The 18648-nt window shown below is 44.4% G+C and overlaps 1 protein-coding gene across 3 annotated transcripts in view; it reads left to right on the top strand.

Moving 5' to 3' along the window:
* EHF (ETS homologous factor) overlaps nucleotides 1-18380 on the top strand; it is a 43216-nt gene extending 24836 nt beyond the window's left edge. For 2 of the 3 annotated variants that reach the window (XM_006062378.4, XM_044929269.2), the window contains exons 3-9: nucleotides 1751-1996; nucleotides 4441-4503; nucleotides 7775-7843; nucleotides 7963-8031; nucleotides 13426-13488; nucleotides 15186-15381; nucleotides 15485-18380. In XM_006062378.4, coding sequence (XP_006062440.3) covers nucleotides 1751-1996; nucleotides 4441-4503; nucleotides 7775-7843; nucleotides 7963-8031; nucleotides 13426-13488; nucleotides 15186-15381; nucleotides 15485-15584 — 806 coding nt within the window. In that variant the 3' untranslated portion in view covers nucleotides 15585-18380. The remainder of the gene's footprint in view (nucleotides 1-1750; nucleotides 1997-4440; nucleotides 4504-7774; nucleotides 7844-7962; nucleotides 8032-13425; nucleotides 13489-15185; nucleotides 15382-15484) is intronic. The other variant, XM_025266241.3, reaches the window with a different exon arrangement.
* The last annotated feature ends 268 nt before the right edge of the window (nucleotides 18381-18648 follow it).

Raw genomic sequence — 18648 nt, 5'->3', positions numbered from 1 at the left:
GAATCAGAATCTGCATTTGAACAACATTCCCTGGTGATTCATAATCGCTTTAGAGTTTAGAGACGTACTGATCTAGCAGGACCTTGAAGAAAAAGTTAGGGACTATTTTCTTGCGTTACATTTTCCTTTATTGGTCCATCCTTGAGTTGGTGGGAATATCTGTGTGTCATGCTCAGTTAGATTTCTCCTTCTTCAGCTTGGTGGGCTCTAATAGGGTCTCCCCCTTGTTCCTACCCCTCACCTCTTCCAAAAGAGTGCTCCCTCCCTTGGTCCCTGCTTTAGAAGGGATTGTAAGAGCTCTCAGCCTGGTCACATGCCAACAGAAGCTGGCTCTTTCTTCTCCATCCCTTCAGGACTCTGGGTTGATTTAGTGATGCTCTCTTAAGTGAGTATGAGAGTCACATACATAGATGGTTAGTCCATAGTGAGCTCAATAATATTTATTGGCTTGGAGGAACTCCTCTTCTTCACTGGTACTTGAATTAGCCATCTTGTGAATGGATCTCATAGGCTTTTCCAGGTTCCAATGTTATTTCTTCTTCAACAATAAATTTACTGAAGAAATGGAGAGAAAGTACCTATAATGGCAAAATCTCTAAGTAGTTTTTATGGGAGATACAAAGATGGGTAAGACGGATATGCTGCTGCTGCTGCTGCTAAGTCGCTTCAGTCGTGTCCAACTCTGTGCGACCCCATAGACAGCAGCCCAACAGGCTCCCCCGTCCCTGGGATTCTCCAGGCAAGAACACTGGAGTGGGTTGCCATTTCCTTCTCCAATGCATGAAAGTGAAAAGTGAAAGTGAAGTCTCGAAATTGAGCACACAGTTTACAAGGAAGAATAGGACTGTAAAGACCCATCCAAAAAGGCAAAACAGGACAGAAGTCATGAGGAGAAATGGGAAGTATGTTTCCTGGAGATTTAAAGACAGCAGCCCTCAGCAGTTGGTCGGCGGGTCTCTGATGGCTTTATGGGTGGTCGGAGTCAGTGAGTTGGGCAGGAATTCAATAGGGAGCCACAGGTAGACCTCAAACTGGCCTAAAGGACAATATAGAAAAAAGGCAAAAGGTCACTGGAGGAATAGTGAAGAGCCTCAGTGCCTGGCTTGGAAGTTTGGGACCTAATTTCACTGGATAAAGGGAAGTTGCTGAAGGTAACTGGGTAGGGAAGTGATGTCATAGTGGTTGTAATAACCAGTACTGGGCAGGGCGACATCAGCACAGGGGGCAGATGAATCATCTGGACCACTCTGGGGAGAAACAAAGGCATCATAAAGAAGAGAACCCGAGTCTCAGGCTTCTGGTTGAAAATAATTTGAATTGGGGGTATATGTGTGTATATAGGTGTGTGTGAGAGAGAGAGGGAAAAAAAAAAACGTGAACTATGTGGGTGTGGGCAGGAAGCCAATACGTTGCTGAAACTGTAGCAATGCATTAGCTCTCGTGGTACTTTGTGGGAGATGGGGAAGAAGTTCATGATCTCAGAGCCTTTCAAGTCTTGTGTCCTTATCCAGAGCCCAAGGGTGAGTATATGAGGAACAACAGGAAGATGTAGGGAGGCTGAATGACTGGCTCCTACCACAACTAGGGAAGGAATTGCATTTCCCAGAGCCTCCTCTCCAAATCCAATGTCTGCTGATGCATGCACACCTCAGCTGCGATCCCTGTGACTTCTGGCGGTGCACCTCCCTTGTCTGGGATCATGCTCAGAAACAAACACAGCTCACTCACAGGGCTGCCTCCTCTTTTGCAGTTTCCAGTGGGTTTTTCGGAGGCCAGTGGCATGAAATCCATCCTCAGTACTGGACCAAGTACCAGGTGTGGGAGTGGCTCCAGCATCTCCTGGACACCAACCAGCTGGATGCCAGCTGCATCCCTTTCCAAGAGTTTGATGTCAACGGCGAGCATCTCTGCAGCATGAGTCTGCAGGAGTTCACCCAGGCGGCAGGGACGGCCGGGCAGCTTCTTTACAGCAACCTGCAGCATCTCAAGTGGAATGGTGACTCTCTTTCACTCTCTCTACCCTGTTGGGAGCCAGCTGGAAGGGCAGAGACTCCACGACTGGCAGGGTTCCTGTTTAGGGACATCTGAGGATGGTCTTACCTCCAAATGACTGTTTCCCAAGACAAGGAAGTAGAAGGGAGGTGAGAGGGGACAGGCTTGAAGCCTAGGGTACAAGGTGTGCCAAATCCCATACAAATCTAGGGTAATGTAATTCTCTCCTTATGGTTAATTTCCAAGGAGACAAGGGTTAGCTGGGTAGTCACAGAATACTTGGTGCTCTCAGAAAACCACTTCTTTCTCTTACAAATGGGGTTTGATTGTTTCATTCCCAATCACTTGCTGGTTAAGATCGCCATGGATATTTTAAAAAATATTTCTATACTTAGGTTCTTACAATGGAACATAAGTATGGTAAAAAAAAAAAAAAAGGTGAAATTACTTCTAGTTTGTTTTGGGGGAGGAGAGAAAGCTTATGTTATTACAACAGATTCTTAAAAGGTCCTAAATGAAAAAGGGTTAGAACAAATGGTCTGGACAGGTTTGGTATGTTTCTGCAGTGACTTCTGGGATTGGGGCTATCCTAGAGCCCCAGATGTCTCTTCTGACGCTTCACCCAGTGCATAGACAGGAAGCATTCAAAGGCTATCCATCAGTGATACTTGATTCACACACGCATGCATGCTACACTGGCTTGGAAGGCTTGGTAGGGGAGACAGCTATCTTGCAGAATGCCCTTGACACCGGCCTGAAGTTCTTATGATAATGGTTATTTAAAAAACTAGCTTCTCTGAGAACCCTTTTGGGAAGCAGTGATGTGTATGAATAGTGGCCTGGCCTGTCTACTTTGGAACAGGCACGTCTATCCAAGCAGAACCAGTGTTTGGACATGGAGCTGGGGCTGTGGGAAGCATGAGCTCCAGGGCTATGGACCAGATTCAGGTCCCGACAGCTGCCACCAACACTGAAGAGACCCAATGTCTGGTTGCTGAGCTGGCAGCATGGTGGCCGTTTGAGATGACCTCATTCAGCTCCGGGGCACTCCCTGCTTCCCACCCACCTCAGAGGTGGTTGCTCATTTTTCTTTTACTAGAACCAAACCAAACAAGGCTCTAAAAATAACGCCCAGGAGTCTTCAGAAAGAGCAGACTTATACTTGAAGAATTAAAAATATTTACCTCCCCACCTCTGATTAAATCCACTCCTTTAAAGCTTTGCTCTGATTGAAGCTTAAGACAGGGAGGCGTGGGATGGGATGTGGTCACCCTTGACTTCCAGGCCCTGGCCTTCCATCTTCGGCCTTCCATGACTTGTCTGGTCCCACTGAGTACAGCCGGTGCCTCTGACTGCCTCCTGGCCAGATTTCTCACCTTGCTTTTGTCATTTGCCTTTTTGTAAACATTCTACTAACTTACATTTATTGAGTATTTACTTATACAAGGACTCCAAGTGAATAGATTCATTTGGTGACCTTATGAGAAAATAAACATCACGGCCATTTGATAGGGGAAGTTTTCATCTGGGAAAACTGAAGGTCAGAGACGTTGAAGTGTGACCTCTGCTCCTGAGATATTTGTAATCTGGCTGGGGAGGACAAACATACAAAGTGAATTTACATGTATATATGTGCTCTAATGGGGCTTTCCAAGTGGCACTAGTGGTAAAGAACCCGCCTACCAATGCAGGAGACGTTAGAGACATGGGTTCGATCCCTGCATCAGGAAGATGCCCTGGAGAAGAGAATGGCAGTCTACTCCAGTATTCTTGCCTGGAGAATCCCATGGACAGAGGAGCCTGGCGGGCTACAATCCATAGGGCTGGACACATCTGAAGCTACTTTGCACACACGCATGCATGTGCTTTTATATATGATACATCTGAAGAGAAGTTGTAAGGCATACGTAAGAGAAGAATCACTGCACTTACCTAGACGTGTCTCACAGATCGGATCTAACCGAAAGGGGCTACATTTAAGATCAAAAAAGGATTAAGATGGCTTTGTGTTTTTGTTTGCATTTTGTGTCAGATCTTAGTATGGGAAAGCACCTTAGAGGCTATCTAATGACTTTATCTAGTTTAATCCCCTAAATTTACAGTTGAGGAAACCAAGACCGAGAAAGCTGAAGTGACTTGCAGCTGTTAGTGGAGAAACTGGTCTTCTAACATCTAAACTTCTAGTTCCCTTATACTGGATGTCTTCTCTTTGAAAGGCCAAATAATTCCATTTGAGGTGGGTGCCCCAGCTACTGATTTTCTGGGCCAAGGACCCCAGGCTTGAGATTACAGATGCAGAGAGGGAAGCCCCCTCTCAGAAGCAAAGGATAATGATCAGGCAGTGGGCTTAGCAGAAACTCTTCCATGAAGCCAGCTTTGTCCTTAGCCAAGCAACACATTTTGGCTCCGTGTGGGCCCGCTCTGACTTTCCCAATCTGCCCTTCACAGGCCAGTGCAGCAGTGACCTGTTCCAGTCCACGCACAATGTCATTGTCAAAACTGAACAAACCGGTGAGTCGTGGTAGATGAAGGGAGCCAACTTGGGAAGCACAGGCCTGGGGAACACAAGTTGGGAGGGAGTGTGAGGGAGAGTGTGGGAGCAGGATGGAGCCGGTGTTTGGGCAGAAAATCCAGGGATGCCTCTTCCCTGGCTGTCTCCAATGGGCCACCCACCCAGCCACAAATCTCATTCCTTGTCCTTGGGACCATGACTACCAACTGTTTCTGACTTCTAGACTGGTGGTGAGCCTAATTCCTCCCACACATCTCTGTTTCCTGTGGTTGGTCAGGGGTGCATTCAGGCTCTGATCCAGGAGCCCAGAAAAATGCAGAGTCTAAGTGGGCATCCTCCTCACTGCAGAGAGTCAGGGGGTTGGACTTGGCCGAGTCAGGAGAAGCAAGAGGAGAGAAGAGGAAGCGTCAGTGTCTCCTCTCCCCCTTCTCCCTTGAAGGGAGTGTGTTTCATCAAGAAGAGGAAGCACCGACCTGGGTGTCGTAGTTACTCTATGACAGACAACAACAGGTGACCCAGCAAGGAGAGAAGGTGTTACCCCAAGAGACTGGGCTTGAGGAGAGATTGGGGACCTTGGAGTTTCTGTAAGGATGTCCAAGCAGCTGTGGAACCAACTCCTACTTTAAGAGCACTTTCAGACAAAAGCTGATGTTCTGAGCTCCAAGTAGAGTTTGCGGTCCCAGAGCCATTACATTCATTTTGTACCCTCCTTCTGCCCGATCATCCCTCCTTTCTCTGTCCTGAACTCTCTCCTGGGGACTTTCTGTCTCCCCACCTCCCCTCCAGGGGACCTGCAGAGAACAGTAACTACCTCCAGAAGTTGTGCCCCAGAGCCTGGTATCAATCAGTTTCCTGGCATATTGCCCTTCTATGACCTCTTAGTCTAGAGAACTCTGCAAGTTGCCCCAAGTCCACAGGAACTGCTCCCGCCCCAGGGTCTCTCCCCATGCCCACATCAGCGAGAGTATGGGCCACATGGGCCAACCACAGAGTCTGCCACAGGCCTCCCTGAGGCTTGCGTGCCAGTCACCAAGGACAGAATTTGACCTGGGGTGATTTGTGAGTCACTAGGGGCAGAAACTGGCCCCATGCAGTTATTTACTCTTGTATAAGGGGGCTGGTCTACCATTATTAAAGAAAAAACAATAGCTGCTAAGCATGTTAATTAGGTTTTCCAGCCCTGCCCTTCCCCCTCTACCCCCGCCCCCCCCACGCCGCCCCAGAGACCAGGGATTGAGTTACCCAGATGGTTTGTGCTTTATGGGCCTGACTGCCTTAGAGGCAGGAATAGAACTTGGCCAAGAGGATGGTGCCTCACCTCTAACCCCCACTATTGACCAGACAGATAGCCCCAGTGCAAGAGCCAGGAGGTGGTACCGGAGAGGTCCCAAGTACTTGACAATTCCTCCTCGACCATCCAGACATTCTTGTGGTGCCAGTTCAGGAAAGCTGAGCTGAAGGGTGGGGAAGAAGGTGCACCCTGGGAGGAGGGGAGAGGAGGCTCATGCAGGGGCCAACACCCCCAAACCTCTTTTGGTTCAGTTTGTTTTCAGAGACAACAACAGGTGTACGAGGCAACCCAACGAGGAGAGAGGGTGTAACCCCAGGAGACTGGGCTTGGGGTGCCCAAGCATGTAGCTATTAGTTCAAATACCAGCTAAATCCCTATGTCGTAAACAAGAGGACTTAGCCAGTGAGTCAGGTTTTACACCATTTATGCTATAAAAACAAAATGAAATTCGGCCAGTGGCTTACCATCCCAGCCCTGAAATTCAGATGCTGGGCAGGAGGGAGCTGAGGGCATCTCCATCTGTGAGGAGGGGAGAGCAGGAAGTTCCTGATGAGGATGAGGTGACAGCTCCTGCCAGATCGCTTAGCTCTTGCCCAGCCAGGAAAAAAAGAGATCTTCTGTTGGAGATCAGCCCAGATGTGGCGGGTGTGTAGGAGTTGGGCTGCTTTTAGGGTAGGTGGAGGGGAGTTTCCTTTGAGTCTGAAATCTAAAGAGTCAAGAGATGTGCTTACCCAGCACTCTGAAGAAGAAGAAAGAACTTCTTTTCCAAGATGAGGCAATGAAGCCCTACTCTTTTTTTTTTTTTTTTTAACTTTTTATTTGGTATTGGAACAGAGCCAATGAACGATGTGATAGTTTCAGGTGGACAGCAAAGGGACTTGGCCACACATACACATGTGTCCCTTCTCTCCCAGACCTATTTCCATCCAGGCTGCAACGCAACACTGAGCAGAGTTCTATGCACTATACAATAAGTCCTTGTTAACTACCCATTTTAAATACAGCAATGTGTACATGACCTTCCCAAACTCTCTAACTATCCCATCCACTCCTGGCAACCATAAATTCATTTTCTAAGTTTGTGAGTCTCTTTCTGCTTTGTAAGCTCATTTCAGATTCCACATATAAGGGATGTCATACGACATTTCTCCTTCTCTGTCTGCCTTACTTCACTCAGTATGACACTCTCTAGGACCATCTGTGTTGCTGCAAGGGGCACTATTTCATTCTTTTTAATGGCTGAGTAATATTCCATTGTATATATGTACTGCATCTTCTTTATCCATTCTAATGAGGTTCTACTCTTAAAAGCTGTTTATTTGATTCGGTTACAATCTCCTCTTCTTCCTTCAGTTTTATTTTGAAAATTTTATGTCCACCCCTTAAGACTATTGGAGATGTCCTGGAGGGAGGGAGCTGTCACCCAACTTAAGAGTTTCACTCTGGACTTTAGCAATAAAGATTCTATGATAAGACTGAGCAGATTTTTTATGAAAGAAACATAATTCATTCTCCCAGGAAGATATTACTTGGAAAAGATGCTCATTCATCATGAAACTTTTTGTCCTTACCATTTTTTTAAACTAGTATAAAAGTATTCTGGGGACAGTACAGTAGAATGTATGACAATGTCAGACCCCTGAACTCCCCCACCCCCATGTGCAAACTGGAAACATCCCCAGGAAAGCACTGGTCTAGGAGAGGATCCCACTGTTGCAACTGCTCTCACGTTGCTCAAAATGCAACAGGTGTGGAACACCTGGCTGAGGCTGTAACAAAGTCCATCTCCCCCAGGGCGCTGGAAGAAAAACTGGGCTAACATTATCGTAAATCAATACGTGACTGAAGTAGAATCTGATCTCTTCTCTCTGAAAGCCACCTTCTTGTCCCACACCTTTTTGATAAAGAACAGTAAGAACAGGCAAACTCCCCACTTGGGGAAGGTGACTGCTGACATTTCCATTTTCTGTCCTTTGTAGACCCTTCCATCATGAACACCTGGAAAGAAGAAAACTATTTATACGACACCAACTATGGTAGCACAGTAGGTAACTAACTCCCCAACACTTAAGACCCCCTTTACATTCTGATTCTGTTTTTCTCAAAGCCAAAACTTTATGTTGTAAGGAGGGGGATCTTAATGTCCCTTACGTTTTCACTGCCACAGATTTGCTGGACAGCAAAACTTTCTGCCGGGCCCAGATCTCCATGACAACCACTGGTCACCTTCCCATTGGTAAGTTGTCCTGACACCCAAGGCTGAGTGTACCTCATACAAGCGCTTACTGAGAATTAACGAGAATTACCAATGTTCTACATTTCCAACTTTGCTGGAGTCCTTCCCAGTGAAGGTCTGGGAAAGCTTTATAAAATAACTGCTTTTGAGACCATATTTATCTATTGAAAATGATCATCAAAGATGCCTCTAGAAAAAGTGTTTTCCTCCTGTGAATCCAAATCACTCTCTTGTGACAAGAAAAACCCTCTTTTCAATTAAAAACTTGCTTTTGTGAAATCATCTGATAAAATTATTAAGTGGGTATATTAGGGGAGAAGGCTCTATTTAATTTTCAACAAGCTGTCTTTGGCTTTAGAAAAAGAATGTCTCACAGTGGAATTCAGAAGTCAGTGAACTTAGGAAGATGGTCTCTGGGTTGAAGGTGCAGGAAAACTTCCACACCCTCACTGAAAACTGAAGTGAAGTTTCACTTCTGCTGAAAACTTGGGAATCATGGGTCAGTTTTAAAGTCTGTGCTTGAAGGCTCATCAGGACTCTCTAATCAGTCAGGCCACCTGCACATTATGAGTTATGTTCATATTAGTTGTGTTCAAGATTGGATGTGTCTGGAGGCTATCCGTGACTCAGTCAAAGTCAAACTGAGTGAGAGGGTTGGTCTGTTGGGAGTCTGGGAGAGGGGCTTTCAGATTATTACTCTTCATCCACTTACAAATAGGTCCATTGGTAGGAATGAGTGCACTGGGAAGGTGAAGAGATGGTTTCATGCCAACTCTTGATCTCATTGCAAACTACTTGTGGCTTTGTCTGGCTCTGTAAAATAGAGCTTAGACCTGTTACAAGTGACTATCTTTTCCTGGAACTTAATTTGGGGCAGCTTCAGAACTGGGATTTAAAAAGAGTGTTTGTGAAAGGCAAGAGTCAAACAACAACCCCTTCTCTCTCTCTCTCTCTCTTTTTTTTTTTTGGCTTTTGTTGAGTGTGTTTTTGAGAACTGAAAAAACGAAAGCTTTCGGTTTGAGGTTTTGTTCAGTTCAAGCCCCTTGAATGAGACAGGGCTGGGAGCCAGGGTAAGTGCTTCTGGAATCGAGGTGAAGAGCGAAGGCTGATTCATTTTTTGATTTCCCCCTCTGGAGCCCCGGTGGCCCATCCCATTGTCTGTCACTCTAAATATCTGCTGAAATTAGGGAACTAGATCAAACACTGGAAGCATTCTGTGGTGGATTTGCCATTCTGGAGGAATTGAGCCAGTCAGGGTAAAATTTTGTTGCCATTCAGTTAAGACTAAGGTTTTCAGAGCTGAAGAGACCACCCTCGTCACCCTCTGCCTTCCTGCCACGCTTCCTAAGGTATTGATCCCATGTCCTGAGTCTTTGGCTTTGGGCAGAAGATTGCAACTAAGAATGAGGTTAAACCAGCCACTTCCCGAGCCTCAGGAGTAGTTAGATCTCGAGGCACCTGGGAAACCAAAAGCAGTCCTCACAGCTCTGCTGCCCTCACGCCAGGCGACCCGGCTCTCTTTTGCATCCTGACTTACCTGCTAGAATCTCAGAATCAATAGGGACCAATGTCTGTTTTCATGTTTGTGGGCTTCCTTGGCGGCTCAGGGATAAAGAATTCACCTGCAATGCAGGAGGTGGAGGAGACATGAATTTGATCTTGGGTGGGGTAGATCCTGTGGAGGTAACGGGGAACTCACTGCCTTCTGAGTTCACTTACTCAACTTTTGAATAGTCCTTCTTAAAATGAGCTTTATAAATCTACTCTCCTTCACACCCCTTGATTCTTTAAAAAAATTTTTTTAAAGTTGATATGTTGTATTTTCATTTTTATTCAGTTCAAGAAATTTCCTTTCTTTTTTTCTGGTACTGGGCATGTGGGGATCTTACTTCCCTGACCAGGGATTGAACCCACGCCCCTTGCAGTGGAAGCACAGAGTCATAACCACTGAACCGCCAGGGAAGTCCCTTCATTGATTCTTAATCTCTTTATCCTGGATTCCTATCCTGAAATTGTAACACAGGCTGAAAAAAGAGATAATCCATTCAGGAGCTCTATCAGAATGATCACTTAATCAATTCAGTGTCTGGGTTGGTAAATTCTTTGGGGTAACAAGCCCTCCAGGTAGAATAGTTAATTACAGCCTTGTAAGGACCAATCCCCTTCAGAATAGTTATCTCTACTGAATGGGGCCAGGACCCCCGAACCTCCACCCCTCACCCTGCCACAACCCCCGAGCCCTGTCCCAAAGACCTGTCATTCGTTCGAGTCTTCAGATTTCCAGCTCCCATGAAATGGAGGGCAGTTAAGTATCTTTATTTGTTTTAATGCAAGTTACAAGCCACAATGAGGCGAGGCCACACATAAACTGATGCCCTCACTGATAAACACAGGTGGGGAAGCAGCCGTGTTTTGATTTCTCTGTCATCTGCTCATTTCATAAAATGGCTGCCGCCAGTGTTCCTGATCTGCCCGATAGTCCTCAAGCCAATCATGCCAACGCAGGCTTGATGTGTTTATTCACCGACTCGCTGAGCCTAGAGCGAGGGTGGCATGGTCTATTATAACACTGAAATTTGTATATCCCGTAAAGAAATGGCTCACAGCTGAATCATATGCAAATGTTTCTACTCTTTGCTTCTTGCAAGGCAGCTTAGCTGAAGTCATGCTCTGGAGCTCTTCATAAACTCGTGCCTTGGTGCTGCCCCGGTCCAGACTGGACCTTGGCCTGAGGTGCCTGGAAGCAGAGCAGGAGAAAACCAAGCTGGACAACTTCCTCAGAGCAAACTATTATTTTATAAGGATGAGTCACTTAACCACACGGCTAACTTCAAAGGTTCTGACTTTTATTTGAGGGCCAGGGGAAGAGCCAGGGGGAGAGACCAGCATATGAAGGTGAAGTTTCAGATCAAAAGATTTTAGTGCTGAGGCAGGTGGGTGATTCTACAGCTTGCCCCGCACGCACTGGGGACTAGAAGAGGCTGGAAGAAATTCGAGTGTTTTTTGCCTGTGGCTGCATATTCTTCCATACGATGATGGTCACATTTTTACTGAGGGGTTTTTTTTTGGCTGAGGTTCTTCCTTAAGATGGACGGAAGTCTAGCTTGGGTAAATGGTTGACATCTTAAAGAGAACATTTCCTCTTGGTGTAGCTGGTCTGGAGGTTCTTAATCTGGAATCCATGGACAGCTAAATGACCCACAAACTCCTGAAACTGTTACAGAATTTCATGAGTGTACACACATATGTGCCTTTTTCTGGGGAGAGGGTCCAAGGTTTCCAGTTTATTCTAAAGGTACTTCAATCTCCCAAAGTAATTGATTCTTGCATTACATGTGCTTGCAACCCCTAAGTAAGGATTGAGGCCAATAAGCTGAGAGACACTTACACTTGGGTTTTTCTGACTTCAACCCTGGCTCTGAAATAATGGCCCTGCACCACTCCTGGATGCCATTTGAAAATAAGCTTTGCTTGTGGCCTGCTGGGTAAATGCCACTCTTTGTCTGCAGAACAACGTGGCCCTGTCAGAGTGATGCATCACTTGGAAACCGGGGTGGGTGCCAACCTGTTGCAATATTGTCACATCCTGATGGGATGTCGCAACCTCACTGCGAAACCTACAGAGAGAGAGAGTGGAGTCTCCTTGCATTTTCTGTGAATTTGTTTTTCCAGGTTTCAGAGAAATCTGAGTCAGGTGCAAACCCTCCTGCTGACATTGTTGTAGTGGAGGTGGGGGGAGTTGGGGGGTGAGTGGAGGGTGGCGGTGCATTTAACCACCAGAAAAAGAGGTTTCTCTTCTAACCAGATCTTATTAAAACTCTTTCATCCATCCCACCACAACTTTCAAGCTGCTGGGAGCTCTGAGTTGTGACAGTCTGGGTGCTCAGATAGGTGAATGTGTCTATGCACGTTGGGAAATACAGAATCATCAAATTGGAATGACTTCTCCCCACTGACCTGAGTGTTGCAGAACTGAACCTGCTTCTTGGCAGGGAAGGCATTTATGAAATCTGTTATGTGGCACCATCTTTGTAAATGGCATAGAAGAGTGCTTATGAGTAAAACCTCTGGATCCTGATAGCGCTTTCCTCATAGGGTTATTGTGTGAATCACATAAGGTGCTTCATGTAAAGTACTGATCACAGTGCCTGGTACATAGTAAGTGCTAAAGAAACAAGAGTTAGTCTACCATTTTCATTAGGATCTGATGATGTTCAAACCTTATTGAATAATGAACCACTCTTGACAATCACGAATGCTTGGATCCTCTTCCTTTGCCAGCAGTGTTGGTCTGATTAAAATGCTCTTGAAAGCCACATGTGGGTCAGCAAACCCTAAGTGAGGGAACTCTGATGTAATGCCCACAGAAGAGATGTGATATACTGGTCCAATTTCTTATCGGGATTGGCTACCACTTACAAGCAGCTCTGTATTCAAGTTGGCAGATTTTTGATGGTGGGATTTTTTTTTTTTTTGGTAAGATCTGCTTTAGTTCTCCTGATACTGGACATGCCCACTGATATAAACACACACACACACACACACACACAGAGGCACACACAAACACAGGCATACACACAGACACACACACACTGCTAAGTCATTTAGTTTTCTTTTTAACAAGTTTTATTTCACAAATTTGCCTCTGTCATTTTCTCTTGTTGATAATCTCAAGGGTCACCATAATGAGTCATTTGTTAAACTAATTTGTGTTTCCACAGTCCACTGTGGCCCTCTGTGCTGAGCTCAGGCCAGTCAATGGCACCTTTGTCTGGCTAATTAAAATGTAACTTTGCATGCCAAAAAAGGCACTCCTTTGGCTTAAAAGTCATCTTTCTTTGTTTTAAATGTTTACATTTTGGTATTTCATTAAAAAAAAAAAAAAACTGATGACATAAATCCTTCAATGGCTTCTTATCTCTCACAGAATAAAAACTAAAATCCTCAAAATATCCTATCAGGCCTTAGTGATCTGAATGTCACTGTTTCCCCTCTGCCCCTTGCTCACAGCCACACTGGCTTCCTTCTATTCTGTGCACATCAACCTCAGGGTCTTTGCACTTACTATTCTCAGGCACAGCAGGTTCTTCCACAAGTTCTCTGTGTGACTGTCTCCCTCACACCCTTCTGGTCCCCTTATCAGTTCTTCTGTGACCACCTTATATTTAATTGCAAATTATTCCCATTCCCACATGTCTACCCTTTTTTTCTTATCCTGAAATGTTTTCTCTGGAGCACTTATCATCTCTGCTCTGTTTTGATCATGACCAACTACATGAGCAGTGCCAGGCATGTAGTAGGTGTGTAATAAATCCTGGTGAAATGAATGGACAAATGAAGATGACAATTGTAGGAAACAGGGAAATGAAGCAGTTCTCGTTGTCTTCTCTTTAGCAGAGTCACCTGATATGAAAAAGGAGCAAGACCACCCGACCAAGCCCCACACCAAAAAGCACAGTAAGTTGGCTGGCTTTCAGTTGCCTCCTGGCCGTTCCTTTCGTTCAAGTGGAGGGTTGCTGGAGGCCGCCAGTTTTAAGGCAAACACTGTCTCTTCCTGCTGCCTGCATTTCTTCACCTCAGACTGGGTAGGGTGTGAAAAGAGAGGCATCACTTGCTGGCCAAGCAACCCCTCTGCAGTGGTTTCTCAAAGTAGAGTTTCAATGGATATTTCCTCCTCACTCTGTTCTATTTGTTCTAACACTGAGACCTCTGTGAATGGGAACTTTTTACAGGCATGCGGTGGGCTATCTCCCTTTCTCCAGAAAAAAAAAAAAAAAAGGGTGGGGTGAGGAGAAAGGTGGGAAGAAACAGCTGAGGTATATTCTTTTTTTCTTTTGCTGAATGTTGGCTTCTTTCTTTTGTTGAGTTACTGTTTCAAGAAATATTGTTTATTCTTAAGCATCAGCAGTGCTTTTGTGGAGCTATATTTCCCCCAATAATAAAATCTTATGAAAGCGTATGAAATATCAGAGATGTGGAGTTGGTGGGGAAAAGAGATCGAGGTGGTATAATCTGGAAACTGTAGTGGTTGGACATCTTTGCTATCTGCTACTCCACGTCATCCTGAAGGACTGAAGGGACACAGCCTCGCTAACTGGGGCTTGGGGAGGGAGCTGTGTGTCACAAATCCAATGGGGATAGAATTGAACTTGGTTGCTAATGTCATTACAGTTGCTGTTTTATTTTCAGATTGACTCCCTCAACCCCCGTGAGACCCCACCATAATATATTCTAGGCCTAAGAGTTCTAGAACCCTGTGCATTTGGCTGACACACAATTGTTGGGTTGCAGCTGTCCAATTGGTTGAGGTCCTATTAGTAAATAAAAGTGGTTGAGCATTGTTCTCCTGGGAAGTAACAAGTTGAAATGAGTCCCCAGCAATCTGTCAACCATATTTTGAAGATACTCCCACTAGCCTCGGTGATCTAGGACTGATTTTTTAAATTTGTTTTTTTATTGAAATTGATTTACAATGTTGTGTTAATTTCTGCTGTACAGCAAGGTGATTCAGTTATACATATATATATATGTGTGTGTGTACACACACATTCTTTTTTATTATTTTATTTATTTTTTACCAGAGGATATTGCTTTATAATATTGTGGTGGTCTCTGCTGTACATCAACAGGAATCAGTCATATCTATATCTATATCTATATATCCCCTCCCTCTGCATCCTTTTTAAAAATATTTTTTCCATTGTGGTTTATTTATAGGATATCGAATATAGGTCCCTGTCCCATACAGTAGGACCTTGTTGTTTATTCACTTTATCTATAACAGCTTACATCTGCTAACCCCAACCTCCCACTCCATCCATCCCCCAACCCCTTCCCCTTGACAACCACAAATCTGTTCTCTAGGTAAGACCTATTCTTTTGTCTTGGCTTTGCCGCTAATTTGCTTGTGTGGCTTTGGTCAAGTCAGTTAAGTTATCCATGCTTCAGTTTTCTGACTTGTAAAATTAAAAAATTCTGCTAGTTCATTCTTAAACACTCAGTACTGGAGGTGCTGTGATATGGTGTCATAGGTGGGTAGCAAGGTATTGAGTATTTCTTACTTGATGGAAGATGTTTCAACTCTAGGCTTCCTCAAGCTGTTCTTTGCTGTGACTTAAGCTGTGAATAAACTCTTCTTTTCCACTTGGCCTCAGATCCGAGAGGGACTCACTTATGGGAATTCATCCGCGACATCCTGCTAAACCCAGACAAGAATCCAGGGTTAATCAAGTGGGAAGACCGGTCTGAGGGCATCTTCAGGTTCTTGAAATCAGAGGCTGTGGCCCAGCTATGGGGGAAAAAGAAAAACAACAGCAGCATGACCTACGAAAAACTCAGCCGAGCCATGAGGTTAGGAGTTTCACGTCTCCAAACATGATAAGACCATGTGACCATTTGTTCCCGCAGCCATCTTAATTAGAACAGGCCCCTTACGCAATGTCTTTTGTTACAGATATTACTACAAAAGAGAAATTCTGGAACGTGTGGATGGACGAAGACTGGTATATAAATTTGGCAAGAATGCACGTGGATGGAGGGAAAATGAAAACTGAAGCTGCTGACACCCTTGAACATAAAGCTAAACAACCCCCCAAATGATAACCAACCATGAAGTTCCCGGACGTAAATATTTCAAAGACTACTTGTTTTCTGATATTTATGTACCACGAGGGGGAAAAAAATACATCTACTTCTAACAGGAAGAAGGAACATGACAGTTGATAAAATTATTTTGTTACTTTTGAAGTATGTCCTATATGGGGAACAAATGTACACAGTTTTCTGTGAAATATGACGCTGTGCCTGGTTGTGATTTTTGACTCTATTGTGAACTTCTTTTCTGCTGCAAGAAGGACAGAGTCTTGTGCTTCTTGTTAAGAGAAAGAAAAATAATCAGAGGGCATTAAATGTTTTTATATACAAAATGATTTAGGAAAAGGTGACGTGTTCTCCACACGTAAGCATTCACGTTGCCTCCTCAAGTGAGGTGGATGTGGTCGCCAGGATGAACTTCAGGGTCTCAGATTGATGGGATGAACCAGAAGGATGCTTGGGATGTTTACCTTGACCTTCAGGAGTGAGTGAGTGGAGACTGAGGACTTCCACAGTCCAGGGTGGGCTGTAATCACTGCATAATCACATAACTTTCCTGTTTAAATCAGAGAAGAATAATGGTGCAGGGGGCTTTATACTCGTTCAGGAATGATTTACCTGGGATGAAGTCTATCTTCCCTCCTCCTTCTCGACTCATTGGTGAAAAACTTCAATTGCCACCTCTGCTTACTTTTGGTTATTCAAGAGAAGGTCTAGCCTTGGTTATTTTTATATTAATTGCTTAAAAAATAAGTGGGAAAAGGAGATGATGAGTTTTCTCTTGTATTCCCATTGTCTGTGGTTTCAAAATTGGCACAATTGACATTTTTGGCTGAATTTGTCTTCGTTGTGTATTATTTTGGCTGTAGTCTGTGTTTTGAGATGTTTAGCATATCTATGACCTCTACCTTCTATATGCCAATAGCACTGTGGTCGTCAAAGTTGCGACAACCAAAAATGTCTCTAGACATTGCCAAATGTCCCCCAGGTTGGTTAGGTGGGAGGATTGCCCTTAACTGAGAACCACTGGTTTAGCCAGTCAAGATGAAGATGGTGATTTACTCTCAGAACAACAACAACAAAAATCCCTGGAGTGAAGACTTTAAAGTCAACTTATTTTTCATTTTTAAAATGTTGTGACAGTGAGTTTAAATCGCTAGAGGGACTTCTTTTCAGAACCCCAGATGAGAGCTAGAATCAGATAACTTAAACAAGGGCTAACAATACAACACATTTTCAGTAGAATGACAAAACAGAGAAAAAATGATATTGTGGAAGGAAACACAGAGGAGAGAGAGGGAGACCGACAGAGAGAGGTTAGTGCCAGGGAGACACATTTGCAGATATTGCTTCTTATAATCTTTCCTCTTTGGGATAACCTTCCTGTCGCATTTTAACTCATTCCAAAGTGAATGCTGTCTTGCCTAGATTTGGATCTAGAGGAATGTTAAAACAAACAAACAAAAAAAGACTTCCTTAGGAATAAAGGAAGAAGAAAGAAAGGATGGAAGAGAAAAACAGAAAGGAAGGATGGAAAGGAAGGAAGATGGAAGAGAAAAACAGAAAACTCAGTTCAGGAGCTGTGGCCAGGAAGGAGTTAGAGACTTTCCCCAGTATCTGTACTTTGACAATGCTGAGTAGCACCTCTAGAGGAGACCAAGTCATGCAGAAAGAAAAACAACTCAGTTGTACCTTCAGAAGGTCATTCATCTCACTAAGCTGTGCTCCAAGGTCACTGGCCATCATGGCTCTCATTAGAAGGACGATGAGCAGCACAAATCTGAGACATTCCCACAAGAAAGACAAACCTTGTTCTCCAAGCAAGGCTATAGAACTGAGGCTTTCCCAGCAGTTGACCATACTTTCCACAGAAGAGATTAAACTTCCAGATATTTGAATTAATGTAAACATGTGAATGTTTGCATGTCTGTGTATAGTTATTAAGAGACATCTGCTAATTTGCTCTCTGCTGTCCTCTGGCTTGGCCTGTTCATCATCTAAGCTGCCTGGATCATTCTCTGAGCTCTCCCTTCCTCAAAACTGTAAGTTTCTCCTGTTCCTCCAAATTGGTCTTGGCTCTTTCTTCACCCTCTCTGTTGAAGAGCAACCCCTGCTAGGTAGTGAGTCTGGGGTGTATTGACTGGAACACTGCAGATAATTAGCAGATTGTGTTATCTGTTGAAAGTGACGGTTTCTTGGCACCTGGTTCCTACTTAAATAGGTTGGCGTATTAAGTTCTCAGCATATATCTCTATTGTCTTGGCTTGAGTTTGATGCATTTTCTATGTGCTATTCGTGACTTGGAGAACTCAAGGTAATTGAGCCATGCCAACTTGGGGTGTGCACAGAATCTTTCCCACCCCAGTGTTGCAAGGGAGAGCAAAATCTCAGCAACAAGCCAGCAACAGGTGAAGCCCCCTTCTTTTGGCAACTCACAGCTTCTCACTTGAGAAGCTCTCATCTGAGCCAACACTCCTATGATCACTACACATGGCCTCCTTAAACCCCTCTTACACTAAAGGCTTGGGCTCTTATTTTATTTTTGCATGGGAACCTGAGGAAGGAAATGTATTGCTAAGACTTTACTAGATTCAGATCATCTGGGGCCTCTAGATAATTGACTTGATGAAACAAGCAAAGCCCTGACCCTCAACAACGTGCCTACAACTTCTGGAAGTTGCTTTCTGAGCAGCACAGACCAGGGCAGTGAGTTTTTCTTTGAAATTTGCTTGTTCTTTTTCTTTTTTTTTTTTAAATTTAATTTTATTTTTAAACTTTACATAATTGTATTAGTTTTGCCAAATATCAAAATGAATCTGCCACAGGTATACATGTGTTTCCCATCCTGAACCCTCCTCCCTCTTCCCTCCCCATTCCATCCCTCTGGGTAGTCCCAGTGCTCCAGCCCCAAGCATCCAGTATCGTGCATCGAACCTGACTTGACAACTCGTTTCATACATGATATTTTACATGTTTCAATGCCATTCTCCCAAATCTTCCCACCCTCTCCCTCTCTCACAGAGT

The sequence above is a fragment of the Bubalus bubalis genome, chromosome 16 (assembly GCF_019923935.1).
Source record: "Bubalus bubalis isolate 160015118507 breed Murrah chromosome 16, NDDB_SH_1, whole genome shotgun sequence".
Classification (NCBI taxonomy): Eukaryota; Metazoa; Chordata; class Mammalia; order Artiodactyla; family Bovidae; genus Bubalus; species Bubalus bubalis.
This window is presented reverse-complemented; position numbering and strand designations above follow the sequence as displayed.